The sequence below is a fragment of the Pteropus medius genome, unplaced genomic scaffold (assembly GCF_902729225.1).
Source record: "Pteropus medius unplaced genomic scaffold, Ma_sr-lr_union100, whole genome shotgun sequence".
NCBI classification, from domain to species: Eukaryota; Metazoa; Chordata; class Mammalia; order Chiroptera; family Pteropodidae; genus Pteropus; species Pteropus medius.
The window spans coordinates 5,686,880-5,714,739 of record NW_024349803.1 but is presented as its reverse complement, the minus strand read 5'-3'; the positions used below and the strand labels follow the sequence as shown (position 1 = coordinate 5,714,739).

At 38.7% G+C, this 27,860-nt stretch overlaps 1 protein-coding gene across 2 annotated transcripts in view; it reads left to right on the top strand.

The window, feature by feature from the left end:
• Positions 1 to 27,860, top strand: part of CPNE4 (copine 4) — a 412,001-nt gene that overhangs the window by 83,987 nt on the left and 300,154 nt on the right. For both annotated transcript variants that reach the window (XM_039837137.1, XM_039837136.1), the window contains one exon: positions 21,501 to 21,681. In XM_039837137.1, the coding sequence (XP_039693071.1) occupies positions 21,502 to 21,681 (180 nt within the window). In that variant the 5' untranslated portion in view covers position 21,501. The remainder of the gene's footprint in view (positions 1 to 21,500; positions 21,682 to 27,860) is intronic.

Here is a 27,860-nt window from a genome sequence, read left to right as displayed (position 1 = left end):
ACTATACCTTACTTGATTTTGATCATCAATATTATATAAGAACTCATATCTACAGAGTTTGCTTAATGCCTTAAAACATAATATTTATTGTATTTTTGTTACAAAAGTAGTACATGTATAGTTATTACCTACAATTTAGAAAATACTAAAATGCACAACACTGAAATTTAAAATCACCTAAAATCCTATGACCTGAAGTGAATTAATATTAACACTGTAGTGTTTTTTTTCTTCTGGGCTTTGATCCAATGTATGTATCTAATATGTTTGTGAGTGAATTTTATGTATAAATCTAAATAACATCAACAATTTCAACAGAAAAGAAAACAAAATTACTTTTCTTGCCTGTTTGTAAAATTGTCCTTGAATGAGTGTTCTCTCAAACATAACCCAGCTACATCTACCTCTGACTGCAAAGACAAAGCCAGAAAACCATGGTGGGGATATGGGAGTGAGGACAGGCAGAAAATTAAAAAAAAAGAAAAAAATGAAACTCTGGTTAATGTCTAGACCAGAGGGGAAATTATCCTCGACCTCCAAGAGCACCCTGTCTGGGGTGAGAACTAGTGAATAACTTGGTGAAGACAATGAGATGCCTTAGGAGTTGTGATTGAGCCACATGAACATGCGGAAAATAGCATGTCGGTTGCAGTGGTTGGAGGGAAGGACGCTTGTGGAGATGTGAAAGAAGGTCTCTGTGTGCCGTACGAGGAAGTTTGTTCTGAATCCTCAAAGTGCCTGGAGTCCATCGAAGGATTATAGAGAGGAGAATTAGAAGTTCACGTTTGTATGTTGGCCAGTACAATTGGAAACAAACAAGAAATTTGACATCAGACAGATACAGGATCCTTTGGAAAACAAACAAAACAACTAAAAAGCAAACAAGCAGGATCCTTGTTGCCTCAGTTTGCCCATCTCTAAAATGGGAATAATAAAAAATGCCTGTAAGGTTGTTGTGAGGTCTAAATGAGGAAGAACTGAAGCTAAATTACGAGGCTGAAGCACTGACCTAATGAATGTTCAGTAAATGATGCTAGCTGCTGTTAGTTGCAAGGCAGACAGGGTCGTTAGTCCAGCCCCCTCTCAGTCCGTTTCTCTCCTCTCCACCACGCCCGTCATGCTAACCTCACGCATCACTCAGTGATGCTAACCTCACGTCATGCTAACCTCACGCTGCACTCCCCCTGCCACCACCCCAACCTCAGACCGCCACTCCTTTGCCCAAGCTGTTCCATTTACTGCTATGCTGTTTTTCTCTTTCTCTTGTCTGCTTTAGGAACCATGACCTGTCCTTCAAGCCCTGACTTAAATATTCACTCTTTTCTAGAATATGAAAGGAATTTTGGAGACAGGAGAGAAATGGAAAATTTCTCACTCCAAATTGAGAGACCGAGTTTAAAAGAATGTTCTTAACAGTCTCTGACATTTTAAAGTGAGATGTGCAGATACAAACTTTAAAATGGTGTATTCTTGCTTAAAATAGTTACACCTACAGTCAGGGTGTGCTTCTCTGGGGAAGGTTCATGGGTTGGTAACTGACCCATGGATATATCAGATCGGCTTCCTTCTCTGAGTTCTCTTCCTCCTCCCCCATCTCAAAAACCCTCGCTTGTTTTATTCATGTTTTTTTTTCTTTTATCCTCTAAAACCTCACTTGTTTCTTCTCATTATAATTCTTTTCTTATTTCTCATCGATCGTATCTTTATTTTAAGAATATTTGCTATAAGTATTATTATTTATTATTATTACTCATGTTAAATTCTTGGTGTATCTATTCCAGTAATTCTGCATTAAATCAACAAATGTTGTTTGGCTAATTGTTCTTCATTTACAGTGCTGGTCACATGCTAACTTGGGGGAGAAGCGGGAAAAACAAGTTTTTCCTCCATTTTATCACTCCCCTTTCAGTTTCTCATAATTTTTTTTGTTGTTGTTAACTCCTCTGATTCATGCCTTCCTCTTTTTTCTGTAGATTCTCCATGGTTAATTCTAGGGACGACAGCCTGTAGTTCATGCTAGTTACTCATTTTATTACTTACCTTAAAAAATTACATTCTATTTTAACTTAGGTATAACAAGCTTTAAATGTTGTGTGTGTGTGTGTTTTTTTTTTAAAAGAACCACATTAGGTAGACCATAGAACTTTTTCTACTAATCCTTAATTTCTATGATACCTAATAATTTCCTTCTTTCTTTAAATGGCTTACTTTCTATTGAAACTCACCAGAATGATCAAATCTCTCTACCACTGGGAGGGACGTCACTTAGAGATGAAATTTCACATGGCCTGAAGACCTTTACTTTTAGTCCCTTCTTCATCCCCTCTGCAGATGTGAAAGGCTCAGCCCTATTTCTGACTTTCTCCCTTTCCTGACTAGGCAGGTGGAAAATATGTCAAATATCACTAGATTCCCTGAAATTCTCAATAAATGCAGGATAACATGGTGATTAATCACCCAAAGTCAGAATGCCTTTGTTTGCTGCTCAGCTTACGTGCTCATTTGCTGTGTGACCCTGGGGAAATTGCCCGAATTGGCTGAGGCTTTACACTCTCTACATAGGGAATGTCTTAGCACTTCCTTCAGCTGGTTGATGCAGGGTCCAAGGCACTTACGTGTATATATACTGTAGAATGGCATTGTAACATGAAAACATTATAAGAATATATTTTTTCTTCTTTCTCTTGCCATTTTTCCTCTCCCATCCCCAATCTCAAAATATATGTATTTTGCCATTACAAGTAGAAGGGTAAAAATCTCCTTTTTTTCCCCTCAAGCAGAACCTTTTTTGTACATAATAGTAAGTTTATTTATTTTTATCATGTGCCAGTTGATGGAGATTTACAGATGGAAAGATGGAGGGCTTGTACCCCTCATGGAGCTTACAGTTTTGTAAAGGAAGCAGGCAAGTTAATTGATGATTTCGATCAAGTAAGGTAACTGTGTTGGTGCAGTGATGAACCCCAGGTGCTGTGGGAGACTTGAGGAGAGGCAACCAACCTAGCCTAAGGGTGGCTCTGGGAGACTTCCTGGAGTAGGTGATCTTTCAGCTGGAACTGTGATATGCGTGGGTATGGGTTGGGGGAGTGGGAGGGCATCCCAAACCAAAAGGGAGGTGGCGAGGGGGAGAGAGAGAGAGAGAGAGAGAGAGAGAGAGAGAGAGAGAGAGAGAGAGTGATTGAGAGAGAGAGTGATTGAGAGAGAGAAAGATTGAGAATGAAGGAGGTGCTTTTAGCAAATCATAAATGACTAGAGGGAGGAATCTTCAGGTTTTAATAGTGTAACTTTTTTATGAAGATTCATTCACAGGAAAATTCCATGTGAGGAGGAAAATTTTGCAGTTGGTGCTTGTTGAAGACCAAGGTTTGCCCTGTCTTGAGCTGTGCTTCCAGGTTGTTACCAATAAGGACATGGCACCATGTGGAAAGCCAGAGAAAACTGACCTTGGGTGAGAGGGAGAGGAGAGCAGAGGTGATGGTGTAGCTATGAGTCTGCTGTTTGAGCCCCAGGGACACATAAGCCAAGTCATTCAATCGACTGGCCTATAAAACCCATATTTACATTTATTTGTTTGAAGGTTTGATCTTCTTTAGAATCAAAAAGTACAGTCACCATTCTCCCTATCCCATCCTTTCTAGGGAATAAAAATACAATAACTCTTCTACACTTTTTTATAACATAAATCTCTATGCTAGTGGTTTCCAAATTGTAATGCATATTAGAATTACCCAAGGAGCTTTTGAAACTGCCAGAGCTGAAGTCTCACTCCAAATAAATCAGAATGGCTGAGGTGCAACACAGGTGTTAGTATTTTTAAAAGATCCTCAAGTGGTTTCTGGATAGGGCAAAGTTTTAAAACCACTGCTCTACCCATTTGAAGATAATCTGAGTTTTTCCTTGCATCCTAAATCCTTTTACTTTTCCACCTCTTTAGTCATCTTTGTGGTCTTTTCTAAATCCTTTCTGTATAATGCCAATGTTATTTAGCAAAGTATTTGAGCTAACTTCATGGCTGAATTAAATACCTTATCCCTCCCACTCCTTCTTCTCTGCCTTATCCGAAAAGCTTGGAACTTGTGGTGGAGGATGGAGGTGAATGGCTATCCAGGGTGGGGAACAGATGAAGACTTAACAGATGAGAGGGAGCTAGGACAAGTTACGTGCTGGCTATTTGTTGTTAGCTGTGTCTCTGATGAGATGTGTTCAGGACCTTTGTTACTTCAGTGTCCTTGGTGAGCCCCCAGGGGCATGTAATCTATAGAGGGTGCTGCAGGTAAAAAACACTATCACCAGGTGGACCACTAACCCAAATCCCTATCTAGTCTCCTCCATTCTGTTGAATTGAGCTGGACCGTATGAAAAGTCAGGAAAGTTCCTTTGGTCTTTAGATTGAGAGAAAAATAGAGACAGGCAACTGGCCTCTTGGTACTTTTGTCCTCTCCCTCTGGGTCTTACTCTTGGTTGAGAGAGGAGGATTAGAAAGAAAAACTTGGAGAAATATAGGAGTCATTTTACTTAAGTCATTTTCCTGAAGACTCTTGCATCAACCACTCAACAACTTCATACATCTTTTTACTAGACCTCTCCCTAGTCTTCTTGAGTTTTTTGTACTTCCTCTGGCCTCTTTCAAGCCAAGTGGCCCCTGCTCCACTTTGATAATCACAAAGCAAAAGTATCAAATTGCTTTAAGGAATAGGTACTATATAATTTTATGAAGCTGATGTCTGGAGTGAAGCTGGGCTTTGGGATACTGATATGTATACAAAAATAATGTGTATGCCTATTAGCATATCTTTAAATGACAGCACACTGAAAGCAATTTAAATTTCCAAGGAAAAGGGACTTATTCAATAGATTTAATATGTCAGTATGATGGAATATTCATTATTAAAACTCATGTTTATTAAAATGATGATACTGAGATATGTTCTTTAATATATCATTAGATTAAAAATCAATACTAAAACTATGCACAGATTTTGATTCTGTTTAAAATTCATAAAGATAAAAAGGCTGTAATAAAATATGTGAAAATAATAGATTTTTTTATCTGGGTGGTGAAACTACAAATGGTTTTTGTTTCTTTGTGCTTTCTTAATAGTTTCTATTTTTAAACCACTAACTTGAATTATTTTGATTTCTGAAAAAAATATTAAGTAAAAAGACTGTAAGTTACATTTTTAAAAATGTTTGACTATCAATGTAAGGCACATGAGATAAAACCTGTAGGCAGAAAATTAATTATTTCTGGAGAAGTGATAAACAGTACATCATGTCTGAGCAATGATGAGGTGATAGGTACTTAGTAGCTGGTTATAGAGAAAATCATAAGAGTGATTAAAGAAGAATTTGAGGGCCAGGTTAATGAAGAAGAATTGGATTTCAAGGCACTCCTCTACCCCACAGCTATTCTACGAATAGCCATTGATGAGACATTTAGTTGTCAATTATAGAGAACATACTCTAGAAGACCCTTACCTAAATCTAGGAGATAAGTTTAGTCATCAGAACTAGTAAATCATGCTACATTCTTACATGGTGATGCTTTTCTCTATTGGTTTGTATACTTTCACATACTTTTTCTCTCAATCTCTTTCACTCATACTCCATCACACACATTTTGTTTGTTCAAGAAAAGAAATTAATATGGTTATTGTATCGAACAGATTAGGTTGGGTTATATGCAGTAACAAACAGGCCCAAATCTCAACAGCTAACACACCAAAGGTTTATTTCTCACTAACATAAAGTCTTTTTTTAAGTCCAGACATTTTTCTAGGGCTACCATTTTTCAGTGATGACTCAATGACTGCAGATGCTTTGATATTGTCACTCCACTCTCTTAATAAAAGGCTTCTTTGGTCAACATGACAGGGTAAAAGGACAACTAGAGGATATGCACGGGCTCCTCTAATTTATGTGATTCTTCCTGAAGCACATAACCTTTCACAATTAGTCACATGGCTTTGCAAGAGTACTAAAGGAACAGATGGAATGTTTGGTGAGAAGATTTTACACACACACACACACACACACACACACACACAGACACACAAACACACACACACACACAGATTTTTACCTTTGCTTCTTTGGTCCTGCTATTGGCATGAAAGAGGACTATGAGAAAGCAAAAATTATTTATAGCAAGATTTTGCATTGAACTAAACTCTAACTTTTCAAGTAAGAATGAGGTTAACTAATTTTTTAAACTCCCCAAAAGTGAATTTCTTTATAGAACTTGCCAAAAAATCCCATATGTCCAATGAACCAATCTAAATTATAATTGAATCTATTCATTCTAAAGTTTTTGACCCAAACATATATAACATAATATGAACTGATTTTTAATTTGGAATCTTGATTTATAATAAGGATTTATCTTTAAATTATAGCTCTTTCAAATGATCTGAAATGAGTGTGGGAGCATTTAGGTATTTGCTATATTTTGAACCATAGGACAGGAGAAGCAAATAACATTTTTAGAGAATCTAAATTGTATTGCTTATTAAGCTTGGTTTGTTTATGTCTGTTGTCTTCTCTAATATTCATATTAGCCCTGGGAGATATTATTACTACTTTTTTTTTTCAGAGTGAGAAAACAGAGGCTCAGAGAAGTTACAGCTAGGAAATGTCAGAGCTAGGGCACAAATTCAAGTCCTTGAGTCTCCAGTGCACTTTTGACTATCATATATTATCCAGATGATACTCTTATCCGTTTGAGCATCTCATGACCTCCACATACAGCGTGCTGTTTCTGTGTTTTTGTTGTTTTTTGATCACTGGACATACAAATTGGCATTTTCTTTTTTCTTAGCATCTTCAAATTTAGACCAGGCTCTTGGGCTTAGCTTAAAGATCTGTCTTTTCCATTTTATAGATAACATAGTGATAGTTCAGTGTAAAACATCTAATACCAGTTTTGGCATAAAGAAGTCTTTTTGATAAACATTGCCTTTCTTTTCTCTTCACTATGCTTTAGACCAAAGCATTTCTATATTTTCTGGGCTTTATCGCCATTTGACTTGTCTTTGCTAATTACTTTAGCAGTTCATCGTATATCTACTTGCAGAAATCTTATTCACATTAACACTGGTAACATATCGATTATTTAACACTTACCGTATGCTTTATATCTGCTTTGTTACTCTCTGAATCCTCACAACAATGCTAAGGTAGATCCTATTATTAGTTCCATTTTTCATATGAGGAAACCAAAGTATATCCTGTCTATAGTTATGCAGTTAGCAAATTGTAGATCCAGGATGTGAACCTAGGCTGTCTGACTCAAAAGCCTACAGATTTACATATTATGCCGTAGCACCTTCTATAAATAAAATATTTCATCTACTCGGTTACACTGAAAGTCCTTCAAAGGCAGTAACCACATCTTAACATGTTGATGCCCCTCAAAGCAAGTAATAGAATATTAGATTCATGGCATTTGCTCGATAATTATTTGTCAAATTGAATTTTAGGGATCTCAGGGGTGAAAAGTCAGTATCCCTGACCATGACCATCTCTTGCCAGTGGTCTATGATTATGAGAATTTGCCTTGTTTGCTTCCTAAGCTTTTAGCCTCCAGTGAAATAGGCAGACACAAAGACTAGAGTTTGAGGGACTTGAGGGTTAAGGAATATGCCCAAGTGTTCTAATCTGCTCTGTGGTAGAAGTAGGAATGAATCAGTATTTATCCAGAAGTGACATCATTTCTTCTTGGAGAATTGGATTTCTGAAGTGGAGAGGCAAAAGTATCACAGTTGAAATTGTTGTCTCTTGGTGCAGCCTCTTGAGTGTCAACTGTATGGAAACGACGATGTCAGTCCATCAGGTGTGAGCCTCTATTCTGGGTGTTGGGTTAACGCCTTGTTATCCAATCCCACTGTGAGAATTTCAGATACTCAAAGGTCTTCTTCTGCTTCAGCCATTTACTATGTAATCTGTGTTTGAGGCAGTATCAGTGAGAAGCTTAATGCAGGGAGAGAGAAGGAAGGAGGAGAAAAATGCTCTCCCAGATAGAATGTTTGGACTGACACACTGATGTAATATTGGTTCTAACAAGGTGGTGTAGATCATACTTGTTACATTTCTAGGTCACCTGGCATTCTGAGGGCCAGGCTGGCTACCTGAGTCCCTTTTTTCTGGAGATCTCTGGAGATGTCTCTTTTTCTCAGCAGCTGGAACCACAGATTTTAAAGTACCTCACACCCAGGAGCTGCAGCCCATCATTAGTCAGTTTAAGAGGCTCTATTCCCAGTTTATTCTGCTTTAATTCTTTGTTGAATAGTCATTGGTCTCCACCCACCAGGACTTTGCAGACATGAAAGCTAATAGTTATGTTTATGAAAGTTGATGTGAGGGGACTCGAAACAAGAACCACAGGAACACAAAATCGGAGTGACTAACAGGTGCAGGGGCACTCATGAAAACTTTATCATGAGATTAAAATAAGACCATGAAGGAGGCGTAAATGAGGAAGAATTTTTCACATGAATAAAATATGTATCATTTTAAGGGCATTCCGGTCGAGAGATGAGAAAGACTTGAAAGTGTGAAAAATGAGAATAGAGCAATCTTAAGTGACTGGAGAACAGTATTCCTGATGGACAAAGGTAGTAAAAGTCAGGTAGTGATTCTAGACTGAGAAATGTGCACTTTGGTTGTAGAACTTAGGTACCACAGGAGGATGTCAGGCAGGGGCATGACCTGATCCAATTTGAATTTAACCATTTGACCAACATCCCTGAGCAGCCAGTGTCAGCTGATTGCCAGGAGGAATAGATTACAGTGGATCCAGGTTGGGGGAAATTAGAGAAATAATTCTCTTTGTCTCATTTCTGGTTTGTTTACTTAGAGTCTACTTTGTCTCATGTGACTATTTCCATCCCTACTTTTTATTAAATTTAGTCCACTTTTCTTTATCCATATGTTCACCCATTCACTTATCCATTCACTTACTTATTACTGTTTCCTTTATAAGTATCATCTAATTAGATTTTAAAGATAATCTAAGGTTCTTGGTCCTTTAGTAAGGAAAACTTAACTTCCTTATGATTACTAACATTTTAGATATAATGGTGTTATTTATACAAGCTATTATTTGCTTAAGTAAAATTTTATCCATGTGCAACTGACATACAAAAGAGTTCACGTAAGTTTTCAGCTCTGTGAATTTTTTATAAAGCAAACACTCCCACATCAATATATGGAATATTTCAGCATCCCCAAAGCCTCTTTTGTATCCCTCCTATCATTGCCTCCACAAAAGGTAACCTTTATTCTGACTTCTATCATTGTAATTAATTTCAGCCCATTTTTTAACTTAATATAATTGGGACTCTATAGCATGTATTCTTTTGTATCTGGCATATTTTGTTCGACATTACGTTTAAGAGATTCATCCATGCTAGTGTGTATATCAAAAGATCCTTCATACTTGTTGTCGTATGGCATGCCATCATGTGACTAGATCACAATTTAGTTTTCCCCATCCTTTTTTTAGGACACCTGTTATTGCCGTTATTTTCTATTTACTCACTCAGGGTTGGGAAGAAATCTATTTACCAATGGACAAGCTGAGTGGAGTGTCATTAATCCTCCCCACTATCCATTTGGCGCTAAGATCTCTTGCATCTTAGCTGAGTGTCTGAAGGTCATCTTGATATCTAGTACCTGCCCTAAGTTGACAAGCCCAGCAGGTATTTGTCTAGAATAGGTATGCTAGACTGGCTAGCGCCCTCTGCCTTAGCCAGAAGTTCAGAGTTCATCTTCTGTATAGTATAGTTCATGAAAAACACTCACAACTTCACTGCTTCTTGGGATATTCTTGTCTCAGCTCCCAATTACAATACTTTTCATGGGAGACAAAATATCTCCAAATGTAATCTGGTTCTGCTTGTTGCCCCTTAATCTTTACCATTTTTCCAAGTTTTTATTTTATTTTATTTTACTTAATTTTATTTACTGATCATTTGTCTTCTAAAATGTCTCATGAAATTTTTTTTGTGATTAAAAATGTTTGGATAACATCATACACCATATTTCCTCTTTGGAGATTCATAGAGCACATTTACATAGTAATGACTGAAACTTCTGCTATAAAGAAACCTGCTTTGTGTTATAAAATCTACCACTTATTTCTTCTGAGCATATCTGCTGGTACCTCATAGAGTAGAACAATAGTTCTGTAGCACACCTGGTATGTATGTAGAATACACCCAGCGGAAATTCCACCTGGATGTTTTGGTCTTTTTAGTGCTATTGCCAGTTTCTGAGTTTCTCCATGGCTATTTTAATGGAAATATGGCAGAAGGCATAATAGGCAAAATTAATCTATTATAAATACTTGTTTATTTCTCCATTTTCCTATGAGCTCCTTGAAAGTAGTGACCCCGTTTTTTCATCTTGGCATCTCTCAGTACCCAGCATGGCTCCCAGCATATGCTTGAAGTGTTCAATAAATATTTTATGAATGAATGAATGAGATTTAACACTCTAGGACTATAAGCATTAAGGGACTCAGGACTGGAAACTGAACCTAGAGCTTAACATGTATAAGAGGAATCAGAATAACATTACATATAAAATTCTGAACTTTGTAGTTAAAAAAAATCTGACTTCTTTATTTTTTGCTTATGTGATCCAGCAATTTACTTAGATTTTCTGAATCTCAGTTTTCTCATCTATAAAATTAAAATGATATCTAGTTATTTGTCACAACCTTTGAAAAGATTAAATGTGATAATGTAACTTGGAGTGTTGAGTGCAGTGCTGGACAAATAAGTATCCAAAAACGGTTGCTATAGTTGCTATGGTGTCACTGTTGTGATTATTTTACTTGCGGCACTTGTTTCTCTGGTCTACTTCTCCCCACACTGGAGCCTGCAGGTTTTCCTGTGCTCAGATTCTCCTCACATTCAGTGAAGATTGGACATCCACAGAGCTCTCAGCTGCCACACACATGGCGTTTGTCAAGTCTCTTCATTATCTAATAATATCTCCCACAAAGCATTGCCCAGGTCACAGACTTGATCAATTCAGCCAATATCTCTTTCTGTTGCCAGAGAATCCCTAAAGTTTCCCTTTGCTAGTGGGGAGACTCTTTCCTCTTCAGAGACCCATGAGAGAGAGAAAGAGCAAGAGAGAGAGATAGAGAGAGAGAAAGAGAGAGAGAGATAAAGAGAGGAGAATGTGTGTATGTGTGTGTCCATGTGTGAATGCTGACGTGCAGATACCACTTCTTCTATGTCTGTGTGGCTTTTCTCCTCCTTAAAGCATCACCCATGTGTCTCTGATGGCTGGTCATATGACTGATCTCCGAGACAGACATGATATGCTATTTCTTCCAGAATGTCCTCCCTTTCAAACACCCCTCTCTCAACGCCCCCAAACATACCCAATTCACATGCTACTTCTACCTGAATTCTTGTCCCTCCCTTGTTTTTGTGCAGAGCAGCTCTATCAAGGCCGTTTGCCACAAAGCTTATGATCTACCATTTTTAAACTTTTAGTAAAACCACCATTACACATTGGACGTAAAGGTAATGGCACAATAGGAAGAAGTTCTAAGGAGAACTTCACTCCAGTGTTTTCCCTAAGGTCTCTTCTAGTCCCAGTGAAACACAGCCCATGAGTTGTCACTTTCTTCTTTCACATGTGTGGATGGCAGCCTTTGTTAATTATATCTCCATGTGATCACCACCAATCAACTGGCACTGATAAGTGAGGAAAGAGCCAAACTTGGACCCATTAAGGCTTTTTAACACTTCTGTATCCATTCTCCACCAAATAATTTGAAAACTGGATTTCCCTTATAAATAGAGTCTTGTTTTCATGAACTGCTTTGAGATGAGGTCCTAAATATTGCATGTATGTTGGAAAATGTTTTTGAGTAACACCATTCAGCTTTAGTCTACAAGAGAAACAGAGAAAAACTATGACCAGTAGTCTAATACAATATCTCCAGTACATGTCTAATATGGTAGCCACTAGCCACAGGTGGCTATTTAAATTTAAATTATGATGAGATAAAATTAAAATTTTATTTCTTTACCTGCACAAGCCACAGTTCAAGTGTTCAGTACCCACCTATGTCTAGTGGCCACTGTATTGGACAGAATAGATATAGAACATTTCCCTCATTACTCATATTTCTGTTGGCCCATGCTGAACTAGAAGTTGTGTTTTATATCCTAAGAGGTATTTATTTCTTTTTACAGTTTGTCATCTATTTAACCCCCTCTTCTTTCCCAAGACACACCTCTGCCAAGTCAATGAAAGCATATTAATGCTAGTACGTCATTCAAAGCAGATGAAGCAAGTCTGAAACAAGAAGGTGTAGGAGCAGAACAAGACCCACAAGTAGATCATCTATCATGCTTTCTCAAGGAAATTGGCTTCTGGCTTCTTATGCTGCCTGAGTTTCTTCTGTTGAATATAAAAATAATCCTGCTTCTTTTCTTCTTTTAAATTTAGCCATATATTGAGACCAGAAACAAAAAATCCATTTCATGAGCCCTCAGCTTCCTGTTAACATGACATTAGCAGAAGACTCCAACCAGTGATTATATTAAAAAGGGAAAATAACTGAACAAAAGAAGACTGGGATTTGATTTTTCTGCTGGGTAAATTTAGTTGCCTAAGGAACAAGAGGAAATTATTTCAGTGCCAAAATAATAAAAACATCATCTAAATTTGCTTTTATCCCTCTCTTTCAGTTGCTGTGGTTGCCTTTGGTGTGGTAGGAAAAGGAAGGGCTGTAACAGGGAGGAGACAGTTGTTCATATGATTTCTTTTGATATTTATTCAAGTTTTACTTTTAAAAGTTTCTATTACCCTTTATAATTACCCAGTTAAATTTATAATCCAGTTCTCCCCAAAATGGGTGACATTTAAGTGCTATGAAATTAATATGAATGAGATGCAATGGACATAATTGCTTTCTAGAAAAATCTCATCTTTATGATTCACAGTTAGAGACAAAAACGGGAGCCCGGAAGTTCCTAGAACGTTGACATATCTGATTCCTCATGCACTTATCCCATGAAAGCTGTTTTTCAGGAAATAAGATCTCTGCTGGATTTTTCTTTGGTTCTTTTCTTTGTCACAAATTAGAAAGCTCAGAAAATGACTGAAATAATAATTTACTGCACTTGAGCGATTTGGCATAGTGTGTTCCAGAAATTGTATATGTATATTCCAGAAATTGTATTCCACATATTGTCAATTTTGAATCATATTTATTAGAACCATGGCCTTTTGTGGTTCACATGGCTTCATCTCTGGGTTTCCAGGTGTCGTAGCTCCACCATTCATAACTTATCAAATGCTCAGTCTTTGAAATCATCAGGGCACGGCCCTGAGTCCCGGACCCTTCAACGTGTTGATGAGGCTACTGTTACAAACAGTTCCAAAAGTGACTCAAGCGAGTCTTTAAAAATTCACTTTTCTTTTATCCTCAAAAAGACTACTAAAGCACAATCTCATTGAGGCACACACTATGTCCTAGAGATTACGATTAGAACAGGGTTGAAGTTTAACTTTGCATGCTCTAGAAAGATATTGTTATTAAGAATGTAAATCATTTTATGAGAAATGGTTGAAAACATGGGTCCATTAGGTCCAGGCGAATTCCTGGCCCTCCACCAACTATGACTTTGGGGCAAGTTGCTTAACCACCATCAGTCTTATTTTTTACCTCTATGAAATGGGACTGACAATTCCTATCTGAAGAGATTGTCTCAAGGGTTAAATGAAATGGTATATGCGTGGTTTGTTATTAGCGGAGTTAGTATTTGGAGCTAAGAGAGCAAGCTATTTTTAAAAGAAATTTATAGAGCATTATATGCTTAATGAGGACAAAAAGTATAAATATTCACAGATTTTCTTCCTTTCCCACTCTGGGGAGGAGTCAGTGTTTGAACTGCCAAACTGGGAGCTGAGGGGGCCTGATCAGGATAAGTAATGATTAAAGTTGGGAGAGAAAAGAAACCTAGCAGGTAGATTAATTGACAAAATATTGGACTCCCTATGAAAGAAAAAATACAAAAAAATCTAAAAGTTTAGAGGTCTAAGAGAGAAGAGTGCCGGAAGTTTGGGGTGGGTAGATGGAAAGAGGGAGGGGGTAGGTGGCTGCAGTGTGACATGCAGGAGAACCAGGTGGGTCAAGACAATTTTGAGAAGTGTCATAGTGTAAATCTTCAATTACCAGTTTTCTTAAGTAGCTATCCCATGGGGAGGCAAGAATAGCAGAGTGAAGGGCCTAAATTCTAGACCTGGAGTTCTGGGTTCAAATCCTTGTTCTACACTGTTTCAACACTGTGGTTGGATAGTCAAGTGCAGCTATTTCACTTCTCTAAGCTGAAGTTCATTCCCTTGAAATGGGCATCTTAACCAGACCCACCATACGATCATCCTGAGGATCCAGTGAAAGAGTATCCTGAGGATCTTATGACTTAATGTTTAGTGCTTGGCAGATATATCAGAGGTTGATAAATGTTACGTGAATTTAGTGATGTAATTTTTAAAAAAAGAAAATAATAGTTTCCATTTATTGAATGTTCACTATAAACCAAGCACTCTCCTGAGAACTGTATGAGAATTGATTCGTTTAATTCTCACGGCAACTCTACAAGGTAGTAACTATTATTATCCCCATTTCACACATGAAAACAGGCCCAAATGATCGAAGTAACTTGTCCAAAGTCATACAACAAGTAGGAGAGCTTGGGTTAGCTTCAAATATTGTGATGCTAGATCTATGTTCTTATCCTCTCTGTCATTCTACATCTCGTATATGAGTGTCTGATCTTAAGATAAACAACCTCTAGAGCACTTTGCCTTATTTTAAAGGTGTTTAGTTTATATTCAACAACTTAGCTACTCAAAATTGGTCCACAGGCCAGCAGGATCAATGACATCCAGGAGCAGGATCTCAGACCCCACTCTCAGAGCCTTGAAATAGGAACTAGATTTTAATCAGCTCCCCAGGTGATTCATTATCATTTTAAAAAATCTGAAGCACTGCTCCAGAATGTGAACCTTCAGACAGATGGATTGTCTCATTCCTGTCTCCATCCTTTACAGTGTCTAGCACAGCACTTGTCACCTAAGAGATTTACTCTTGATCCAAAAGTAGATCAAGGAATGTTGAAAATGAAATAAACTGACAAGTCCCAGTGGAATAACAGCTGGTTAGCTTCAGCTGAGTGAATGGATGCTCAGTGCCTCCAGCACAGCACCAGGCACATAACAGATGTCCTGTATGTATCTCTTGAATCGAGATAGAAATATTGTTTGATAGAGACATCCAGCATACCAGCCTTCCTTGGGTGTGCTTCGACATTTAAACAGGCCAAATAATGCCAAAGCAAGCAGAACAGTGATTATGCACTTATTCTTAACAGAGTTTTAAGACAGACTCTGCTCAATTGGTTCCCCTGTGGACTCAAACTGATTCTCTTCCCTCTTGAGCTCTCTATTGTCTTGCAGTTGTTTGCAATTCATTCAGAAACTAATTAAGTTTCAGGATCAGTTGGTCCTGTTGGAGAGTGTGGTTATGCTGAAGTAGTGGGGGTTTTTAATAACTTAAATTATCTGAGTGAAAGGACAATTATAATTTGCTCCTAAAATTGGCCAAAAGTCAGCTTTCATCAAATAATTCTCAACAGACATTAGTCTCTGTAAAACCAGGATATTGTATGAAAGGCAACAAAGAGGATTTAAATAGGCCATAGAAAATGTATTGATAATCTCGCCATATTTTAATCCTGTTCTCTAACAGAGTGTGAAATTACTTGTTTACTCCACTTATCTGGGGCTGAAGGTAGCTCATCACTCGTTGACAGAGCCATATTTTGTGAACACTTTTCGCAGTGAGCTTCTGCCTGGCCAAGGCCATACAGTTTGACTTCACTGGCCTATGCACTACCTCCAAAGTCAAGGTCAGCACTGCTCTTACCTCTGGGCAGGCAGAAGAACACATGAGCTTTAATATATCTGGTCAGAGATTTTGCTTTTGCCTGGACAAGGAGGTAAGCCAGGACCTAGGTTTAATTGTGAAAAATTGGGAGTTTTATCTTCAATATCCCCACATTTCCTTCCTGTACCATAGTCTACCACCCCAGAAGTGAGGATTTATGTTGGTTTCATCATCAGTCTATGAATATTATAAAACTGAACACTATTGGGGATGCAATAAGTGTTAGAAGTAGTCCCTGACCTAAAGGAGTTTGTAGATGTGTCAGAGACTAACTGCTTTGGTGAAATAGACTCTGTTGATACCAGTTTCCCTTTATCAAGTTAGTGCACTCATCCCCCAATAAAGCTGTGAGTGTTAGCTGCTTATGGCTCACGGCTGCCCCTTTCTGAAGACTGGCAGATTGCTCTCAGCCAATGGTGGCAAGGGGGACCAAACCTAAGAGGTTCTGCCTCCTCAACCCTAGCATGACTGATTAACATGTGGCTATTGGACCCCTTACCTTAAGGTGAGACCAACCCATGTACAGTTCATGCTCTAGAACCCCCTTTGGAACCATGCTGAAGCTAGACTCCTACTGAGACCACCGCCTTACTTCCTCTACTTCCTCTCTATATTCTGTTCAATTAATTGAATGCATCTGAATCCCTATTTCAGGCTCTTCTTCTGGAGTGCTCAACTTAAAACTTGCAGGAAACTATTACGTATAAGCCTGAAGGAGTAAAAGGAGGAAACGATATTCCCAAAGCATAATGAGAGCTGGAGCCTTAGAGATAGAGTTGCCTGACAGGACCCGGGTCAGATAGGGACCTGGCCACTGCTAGGGATAAGGGTCAGAATTGGGAAGAATGTCTCTCCTTCCTTGGGTCTGCATCCTTTAGTCAAAGCCAACAGACCATTCAAGCTGCTGTAACAACATACCACAGTCTGAGTAGCTTTTAGACAACAGAAATTTATTGCTCACAGTTCTGGAGGCTAAAAGTCCAAGATCAGATTGCCAGCATGGCCAGGTGAGGGAGCCTCATCTGGGTTGCAGACTTCTCATTGTTGTGTCTTCACATGGCAGAAGGCCTGGGGAACTCTGTGGGATCTCTTTCATAAGAGCTCTAACCCCATTCATGAGGGCTCCACCCTCATGACCTAACCACCTCCCAAAGGCCCTGCCTCCTAATACTACCACTTTCAAGGGTTAGTATTTCAAGATAGGAATTTTGAGAGAACACAAACATTCAGACCATAGTAACAGGAAACTAGCTAACAATGAACTGGCAGTCAGTAGAGGTCAGCCTCTTAGATTTCTGAGCAGAAGTGAGAAAAATCAATAGGAAATGAGGAATAGATTATGACCAGCATAATAGCCTTAGATAATCACAGACTGTTTTCTCTCCTCCAGTCCAAGTATCATATTGGTACCAGGTTGATTTTTATCAAATGAGTATTTGATCATGTTTACTTTCCCAGCTCTGGGTCCTCCAAGTGTGTCCCATTGCCTAAAGCGGTCCCCAACATTTTTGACACTAGGGATCACTGCTCCCATGAGAATCTAATGCCTGATGATCTGAGGTGGAGCTGAGGCAGTGAATCTAGTGCTGGGGAGCAGCTGCAAATACAGATGAAGCTTCGCTTGTTGGCCCGCCGCTCACCTCCTGCTGTGTGGCCTGGTACCAGAGCGCATCCTGGGGGTTGGGAACCCCTGGCCTAAAGGAATGATCCATAAAATTTCTAGATCATATAACTTATTAGTAAAAAAAAGTCTTCAAATATATGCCCCCAGTTCATTTGTTTATTTACTTATAAACTATTTAAATTTATTGTCAACTAATAAATAACTCAGTACTATGTACACTCATAGTATAGAATATATCAATAATGACTATGTATGTAAATCCATATTTCGAGAAGCCTTCCTAATGCTTTTAAATTCTTTTGGGAAATTTTTGGCATTTGTGATTAGATTGTCAGCTTTATTTTACTATCTGCCTTCTGAACGTGTCAGAGTTATCGGCTAACGTATATGAATACTCAGACAAACTACTGATTTGAGGAGTAGCTATGTGCTCTGAGGTAGAGGATGGTATGCTCAGACTGTGTGGGCTGCAAAGACAGAATACATTGAAGGAGGCTAATAGAACTTTGATTTTATAGTAACAGCAGGAAATCAAAGAGAGTGCCAGTTGGCAGCAGGAGAATGAATAATTTAATCTTGAAAGCAGTCAGATTACAATAATAATAACTCCATTTATGGAGCACTACTATATACCTGACATTATGTTAATTGCTTTATATATATATTTCATCTATGCTTCACAGCAACCCTTCAAGGTAGGTATTCCTATAAGAGAAATTCAGTAACCTGCTCACGGTTGCATGTTTAGTGAGTGGAGGAGCCAGGATTTGAATCTGGAAGGAACTATGTGTCTTCTCCTTGACAGTCTTTTTTCCATTACACCTTACAATTAAGTCTAGGCATTAGAGATGTCCCATTCTATATAAAAAGTTGTGTTCTATAGAAAGGAGTCAGTGAGACTAGAAAGAGAATGGCTGAAAGGAACCAATCCGAAAAGGCTACATACTGTATGATCCCAACTATATGACATTATAGAAAAAAAAAACAAAAAAAAACTATGGGAACGGTAAAAAGATTAGTGATTGCCAAGATCAGGGGAGATTCGAATAGGCAGAGCACAGAGGATTTTTAGGGTAATGAAACGATTCTGTATGAAACTATACTGGTGGACGTGTGTCATTATAAATTTTTCTAAACCCATGGAATGAACAACACCAAGAGTCAATCCTAATGTAAACTATAGACTTTGGGTGATAATGGTGTGTCAGTGTCGGTTCATCAGTTGGAACGAATGTACCACTCTGGCGGGGAATGTTGATAATGGGGGAGGCCGTGCATGGGTGGGGGAAGGGGCCACATCGGATGTCTCTCAACCTTTCTCTAAATTTTGCTATGAACCTAAAACTGCTCTAAAAAAATAAAATCTTTTAGGAAAAAACAGAGATAGAGACAGAGAAAGGAGATGAACATGAGTTGAGTATAAGGATGGGGCAGTAAGAAGAAATAGCAATGCCTCCCGGAGACAGAAGAGGCCACTCAGAACTACAATGTGGGTTCCAAGGAAAACCAGTTAATGTGTTGGGAAAAGCAAACTTCAGGAAGATATTGATTGAACTTCTTATCCAAAAGTTGATAAAGAGTTCACAACACATGTCCAGCAAATTTCCATCTTCCCACTAGTCTGTTCCCTCTCTTCATTTACTTTTTCCCTAAATTGCATTTCATATAGGCTCTGTCTATGTTGCTCTAATAATCAGTCTGCTCATAACCTATAAAATATAGAAATAATAATTTATAAAGCTGTGCATTTATGATTTGTGTATTTTCTATATATGAATAAAATTTATTTAAAGATAGAAGGAAAATACGATTCCGTATGGAGGCCAAAATAAGTCAAGGATATTGTTGTGTCACTTCTTTGGTAGATTCAAATAATTATCCAGCTAAAGGTTTTACATATGGTAAAAATAACATTGGGCTAAAAGAGAGAAAACTGGCATTCCAACTCCAGCTTTGCCATTAGAATAATTGTGTGACATGGGCAAGGAGCCAATCCTCTCTGAAGTCGAATTTTCTCATATGTAAAAAAACAAATGTCCCAAAGTCCTGAATAGTGTTTAGTATGGTTGAAAATACAGCAACTCTTATCCTTAAACTAATCTCACAACATATACTAAACATATGAACATACAAAATGGAATTCCAACTCCTCCCCGATTGCAACTTTCCCCTCCTTGATATTTTAGAGCAGAGGTTGGAAAACCTTTTCTGAAGAGGGCAAGATAGTAAATATTTTAGGCTATACAACCCATGCAGTCTCTGTTGCAACTACTCAACTCTGCATTTGGAGTGAAAGTAACCACATATATTAATGAGATGAATGAGCATTTCTGTGTTCTAATAAAACTTTATTTGCCAAAGCAGATGATGAGCCAGATTTGGCACACAGGCTGTGGTTTGTCTACTCCTGTTCTAGGACATAACTTTTTGGCATTCAGTGCAATTCCTTTTAGCATATATAGGAAAGAACATATGTTCACAATAATTAGATAAATAGGGCTCTAGAAGATTGGAATGAGAAAGAGAGAAGGAAAGGGAGGAAGGAAGGAAGGAAAGTAAAAAAAGGAGAAGAGTGGAGAGCAAAGTAGAGAGCCTTGTGAAAGAGCATTAGGAGAGAAAATTCCAGTGACATCTGCCATGAAGGAGGGGCATTGTCAAAGTGGGAAAAGCTTGGCTTTGGCATGGAACTAGCAGCTAAGTTTGGCGGGACCAGCTGGCATGTATGAGAGAGAGAGAAAGAGAGAGAGAGATGCCGAGGCACAGCCATCACCCTGTGAACGAGCTGGTGAGATATACTGGAACCTAGTATGGTGCCTGTTATCAAGAGGAAACAGGATAATTTTGGAGGAAGGGAAGGAAAAGGGATGGATTATCCTCATTTTATAGATGAGAGGATTCCATTATAGGGGACCAAAGCCATGTGAGGTTCAGGAAGTCATTGCTGTTTTTCCTAAGGAATTTATAAAGAAACAGAATTCCATGGGAAGGATATTGAATTTTGCTTCTAAGAGAATCTTCCAATATCCTTATAGGTCCAGTCTTTCTCAGAGAAGGGAGTGTTAGTAACCTCTGGAGGATCCCTGTAGCCCTGGACTCCTGATGCAAAGTGTATTTAAAAGGTTATCACATGGAGATGGGAGGAGGCCTGAAGCGCTTATTTGTGGCTGCTGGTCCCATGAGTACACAGAATCAGAGGCTTTGAACTGTTCCTCTCCCACAGTGTCCTACTTGGTCTTCTCCTTTGGATCCTGAATCTTGATGTTGCAGGTAGAAGTGGGGAAGGGAAAGGGGAAATGGTCTTAGGCACTTGGGACAGGAAATCAGATTCTGGACCTCTTTTTTGGAGCTGATTTGCTGAAGTCATCTTAAGACAGTGGGCCAGCATTTAGAGGAAGGAAATTCGGACTATTTTTTCAGGTGGGCAACATACATCTCTGTGCCATAACATAGACAGAAAAGGTGAGCTGGATTTTTAGGGAGTTCTAAAAACTTAGAATGTGATTAAATCGATTAACCAACAAAACTGTAAAATTTTGTACAGTCCATGCACTTAATATAGAACAGGGTTACAGTTTGCAGTCTGTTGCACTAATTCATTAATTTTATTTCGCAGACCAAAAATTTTACTATGCAAATGTATGCAAATCATATTGGAAAATAGCGTTCTTAGCCAAGTGTACCAACACCTGTTGAGATTATTTGGGGGAGAGGGGGCATTTATTTATTTATTTTTTCCACTGGAACTATGCTACTGGAGTGGAAAGTGAGATAATAAATACATTCAATATTTGAAATGGTGTGTTGAACAATTTCCTGAAGGGTGATTGAGAAGCTTTCTCCTTTGACAAATGTTGCGGTGATCGGCATGTTTTTTTCTCTTTTTCTTGCCTAAAACAGAATGAAGAAGATGAGCAACATTTATGAGTCAGCTGCCAATACACTGGGAATCTTTAACAGCCCCTGCCTGACCAAAGTTGAGCTGCGAGTGGCCTGCAAAGGCATTTCTGACAGAGATGCCCTTTCCAAACCAGACCCCTGTGTCATCCTCAAGATGCAGTCCCACGGGCAGTGGTTCGAGGTAGGCGCGTCCACGCAAATGAATGGAAGCATGGCTAGAGGATTGGTTTGAAATGTTTTGGCATTTCCCATCTTTAGGTGGCTTATTTTAATGAGATGGAAAATTCCAGGAATGAATATCACGATTCAGCTAGTATCATGATGTTTTCATGTGGCTCTTGGAGGGCTGTGGATATTTTAACCTTTTCCCTTAGTTTGTGTGCTCAATGTGGACACGGTGGCCTCTGGGGAGGGGCAGGGAGGATTACCTTATAGAGAACACATTACACAACACTTATTTCTTGGAGGGAGAACTTAATATTAGCTAAACTTTATTGGGCACTTATAAGTGTCAGGCACTGTTCTAACTGCTTTATCTAAAATAACTAATTTAGTCCTTACAACAATCCTATGAGAACACTGGCAGATCTAATATTTGCACTCAGAGCCTGAGCTCTTCCTTACTGTTTTTTACTTACTGTGGGCACCTGTGTAGTCTTTGGTGGCTCGTGTGGCAATATTGCAGGTTGAATTCTGCATTTGGGTTTTGTTTATTTAGAAGTTGAAACAAATTAGATGAGGACTGGTTTTTAAGTTTTCTTTTTCTTTTCTAACCTCTAGTAAGCTATGTTTCTGAAGATCTGGTCTGAGGTGAATGGGACATAGAGGGGAACTGGGGTTGTAGCAGAATAAGCAGTTATTATATTCTCTAAGGGAACCAGATAGTTGGTGGAATTTGGATAAGGGGTTTGAAGCCATGCTGATTAGAAAAAGAGTAAACAATTACCTGCTTTGGATCCCTGAGGACAAAGCCTCTGCAAGACTTCAATATTTCTCCCTCCTGTTTGCAAATAGTTGCATTACTATGGTTGAAGGTGCATTACTATGGGTTGAAGTCTTCCATTCCACTGTAGAAAGAAAGCTCAAAATACCATGTAGGCAGCACATTTGCTTCTTTGTACATATATGATAAAAGCCACTACTCTGAAAGAGAGGTTTGACAGGGCCTTATGAGCAGATGTATTTAGGTGAGGAGGCACCATACATGAGGGAATGAATGATGGATCTTAATTTAACTTCAGGCTTATACTGTAAACATAAAACAGCATTCACAGGTATCTTTAATGTGTAATGTCTTTTTTTCTCATTGACTATGTTAGTGGATTTCATTGTTTTTTTTTTTTTAAATTATTTAACGATGCTAAGTGGAGTGAATACCTATGTTAGAAAAAAGTCACTCACTGAAAATTAGAGGAAAATCTCATCTCTTAAAATCCTCTTTATATAATTCAGTTATGACATTGGTAATTGTATGTATTTCTTTTCAGTCTTTTCCTTCTGGCATTTATATTATATGATTCTTATCATGCATGTAAAATTTTCCTTCCTGATTTTATTACCTAGTAGTAGTTGTTTTTCCCACACTGCTATAATATTTATAATTATAATTTTTAAAACTGTATAATATCCCATTAAATGGAGTTATTTCATCATTTTTCTATTTTTTCACTTTGAAGTTATTTCCAAAAATACTCTGTTTTAAATAATGCTGCATTGAACATCTTCGTGCATGAGGCTTTTCCCTTCTTTTGGGATAAGTTCGTAGGAGGGAATCTGCCAAAGTGGAGAGAGTAGAACAGAGGATAGGACACTTGTGGGGCTTTTGATACATATTGCCAAATTGTTTTTGCAGAGTTCTCTATTATAGTGTTACTCAAAATGTGGTCTGTGCACAGCTACCAGTCCACAAACTTTTTATTACCAGTACAGTGAGATAAGAAATTTGTGCCACAGTGTAAATTCATTCACTCCTTCCTTCATCTAGAAAGTCTTATTCTTTAAAAACAATGTCACCTGAACTTCCAGCATGGTTAATCATATGGATGGTTTTTATTCCTGCACTTTGAGAAGCTCTTCTCTGATAAATTGTGCACTGTTAACAATATGCATTCAGGATACAGCCAGGAAAATAGAACACATGCCAGGTGGCTAATAGAAAGAATTTAATTCAAGTTACTAGTAACAAAAAGTTGGAAATGCTGAGAAACTAAGAGGGACTGTGAGGGAGCCCAGAAATTGACAACAGTAATGTGCTACTTTGCTTAGAGTGAGTAGTAGTGTGCTAAAGCCAGTTTCTGTAGGCTGGTGAGAGCTGATTGTTAAATATTCAGGAATTTTTTCAAGCCTGAATGTGAGTATTTACACCATGGACATTGGTGAACATTTTAAATTAGGGCTTCTTCTCACCTCCTCTCCCCCTTCTCCAGAAGCAGTTGTTAAACATTTACCAGCACACTTTTGGCTGAGGGGGTAGTAATACCAGAACCAAATAGCTGGGCAAAAGCTAGATCCATTGGAAGGAAGGCCTACTGGTGAGAGCAGGAAAGAAAGAAGAAATGTAGGTCATGCTGGAAATACTGCCTAACAGGGAGATGAGGATACCCTAGCATCTCCCTTCTGTTGCTCTCTAGTCTTCCGTCAGTGCCTTCCATTGACCAAGCCTTGATGGAAGCCAGTATCAAGGTGTGCAGAAAAAGGTATAGAATGCATATAAGAGCAAGATGTAAATGACCAGCACATAAACCTCCTGACAACTCACAGTAACTTGGAGAATCATTCACCCTCTTATCAAGTAGTGCTTATTTATTTAATGCAAGTGGTCCTATGTTTCAAGTTAGGAGCACGTGACAGTCTATTTAAACCCTGTAGCTACTACTGTTTATGTTTAGTGAAGGCTAGCGAACATGGACAGTGCACTGGGACAAGATTTATTGATATGTGAGTTTTTCTGTATCTACATCCTAGAAAATGCCTGGATTTATGAAAAGATTTCTATGTACAGAATTACAGAATTGAGGGAAAGCCTTACAGAAGAGAATTCATGCTGGCCGTGTCAGTTCTTTGGTTGTCTTAGTTATGGGGAATCTGATAACTGACTATGTAAGGAAAAAGGTTACAAATTGAGAGCCAAACTGATTTGAATAATGAAGAGATTGTTGGGAATTGTCAGGGTGAGAGAGAAAAGCAAGGCGAGCTTATTTTTCATAAAGAATTTTAAAGTTTGGCAAAAGAGACACTATCTAAGTCAGCATTCTCCAATAGAACTCCCAGCAATGATAGAAATGTTCTCTGCTCTGTCCTGTAAGGTAGTAAGTAACTAGATGCATGTTGCTGGTGAGCACTTGAAAGATGGATTCTATAACTGGAAAACTGGCATTTTTAATTATTTAATTTTAATTAATGTAAGAGTAAGTGTAAATAGCTAACACAGTTCCAGAGTATCTTTGGTATGTTAGAGCAGCAGTCCTTAACTTTTCTGGCACCAGGACCAGTGCTCTTATGAGAATCTAATGCCTGATGATCTGAGGGGGAGCTGAGGCAGTGATGCTAGTGCTGGGGAGCAGCTGCAAATACAGATGAAGCTTCGCTGGCTAGCCCTCCACTCACCTCCTGCTGTGTGGCCCAGTTCCAAACAGGCCATGGACCGGTACCAGTGCAAGGCCCTGGTGTTGGAGACCCCTGTGCTAGAGAATTAGGCTGGGTTGGGGAGGACAAGGAAAGGGAGTTTATAAAAATGTTACCGAGGCTATTAATTTTACGGGGAGTTTGTAAAAATGTTACCGTGGGCCATTAATTTTACGGCTTAAGCGTTTTGTGGGCAGCTGTATCTAGAGATTGACATGTTCTTTTTATTACTCATGATTGCTGGCCTGCAACTTTTGTAATGGAATTCCGGCAGGGAAAAGGCCCTGTATTGCCCCAGTTTATAGCTCCGGTTACTACTGCAATGGTTAGGGCTACCTTCAAATGGCCTCCCATATGGAGGACAACTGCTCTTTTATTGGCTATATAGCCTGCTAGCAGTAGAAGAGGACATTTGACTTCTAAAATGGATCATAAAAATATAAGCCTGATATTTAGACTCAAAAAGACCTACAATTTGACCTTCTGTACTGTTAATAGTATTAAGAGTCAATGAGCATAAATCCGTATGGCTGTAAAATATTGGAACTCAGTTGCTCTGAAATGTGAGGCAGATAGCTGCTCTTGGTAGACCAGCAGGCTTTGGGATACGTGTCTGAGGACCGAGAAGACAAAGAGGTTGCTTTCATTTCTTCCCAGAATGTAGAGATGGGATGCTGCTTTTAATGGGAAACTTTCAGTACCTATTTAATGGCAATGACTGTCAGGAAGGGAAAAAAGAGAAAACTTGGAGCTGAGGAACACGTTCCAAACTGAGAGTTGCAGACCTACCATTTAATTTCCCTGTATTAGAAGTATACCAATCTTTATAAATTCCCCTTGTGCTCACTCCTGGCCATAAAATGGCAACACTACATGGTGCCGTTCAGTGTAATGATTAATTTGGAAAACATTTCTTCTTCCAGTGAAGAATGGAAATGATTTCCTCCAGCCTTGGTGGGTACTAATATGTTCGCTGACTCCTGGGAGTAAACATGTCTAAGTGGGATAAATGAAAAGGCATTCAAAAGGCAGGAGCCCTTGTGAACTTCAGGCTCTTATTCAGTTTCCTGGAACATATGCTCCATTCCCTGGGCGTGCTGAATGTTCTCCATGTGTCAGAGCTAAGCTCGCGATGCAATGGCCCTGTACTTGTCCTCATTGGAAAAAAGCCAAATTATATGCCACACTACTAGTGTGTCGCTCCAAACACCTTTAATTCCTTATTTCCACTTGATTTTAATACGCAGTTATTAAGCTCCTCCATAGGAAGCTCTAGGTAATTCTGAGGACTAATTAGCCTTAGATCAATTCCATACAAAGACATGCTATTGTGAATCAGGGGTTTGGTGGATTGTTGGTAATAATAATAATCGTTGGTCATAATTTGTCTGGTTATATCTAACACATCAATTATCAGTGGACTCTAATGCAAGATTAATATTACTTATAATAATATATCCATGTAGCATTTTGTATTTATGAAGCCCATCTACTTACATTATTTCATTTGTTTCTCATAACAGCCCCGTGAAAAGGTGGCACAGACATTGAAATTAATGCCAGCATGTATTGAGTACCATGAAAAAGACATGGGTTGTGTCCTCAAAGACTGCAGAGTCTAGTAGAAGAACTAGACAGAGGGCTGGAAGCTCAGATGGTCACATGACCTTGAGAAAGAAGGCTCCAAACAGGGGCCTGACTTAAATTTTTTCCCTTCCTTGAATGTGCAGTGTGTAGACCATCTCAGGGATGCCTAGGCTACCTTTAAATGGAATGTGGCTAAAAATCGATCACTCTTGCATTCTTGCATTATTTTCCATCTTTTCTCCCCACTCCCCACCTACCCAGGTATATGTAGGATTTAGTAGTCATATGATCTAGCATCCTCGCTAGCAGCACAGAAGGGGAAATATGGGTCCATGGTGGTGGGTTTACCCACTCCCAAAGTAGTGGGCTGTGAACTTTTTCAGCAAATCCTTCTTGGCTAGAGAGCTTATGGAAGAGTTCCACAGAATAAGTCTCCTTCATACTTGGGGCAGTAGTGAGCCATCACTCTTTTGTGTATTGAGCCAGGAGGATGAAGCTGAAAATAGCAGTTTCACCTGTACCTGAGATACTCAATTTTACATTGCTCCAAAGTGCTAGAATTTTATGAAAATACACTAGGCAATATGAACATTTAAGTGATGACAGAATAAAGTAGCCATCTGTATGTGTTGATACCAGCTATATAGTAGTCATTTTACATGTATTCTTTCTAATCCTTACAACATAGCCTGCAATGTAGACTTTACTAACCAGATAAAGAGACTGAGGCTGGTCTGAATTAATAAAACATCCCAGGTCACACACTAGTAAATAGTAAAGCTGCAATCTGATTGATTCCAAAACCTGTGTTCTCTTTACTTTACTAGAGGTTGTAAACTTTAAGCTGGAGACCTCTATCTAGTCTCCAAACATACTTTGGTTGGCCTTCATGGTGTTCAAACAAGTTTTGTACTGCTTGACAAAACTTGAAGATCAGGGTATTTTTCATAAAATTCCAGGTTTCTGGTTTCTTCTGAGTTACCAGAAAATCTGGCAACATGGAACCTTTAATCGTTGTGCAATGATGAGTTGGAGATGGCAGCTACTCGTACCCAGACTACGAGTTTGTCCCTGGGCTTCCTATTAGTCAGCCTGCTTCACTGACTCAACCTACCAGAAGGGCCCTGGAAGATGTTTGAGTGTAGACTA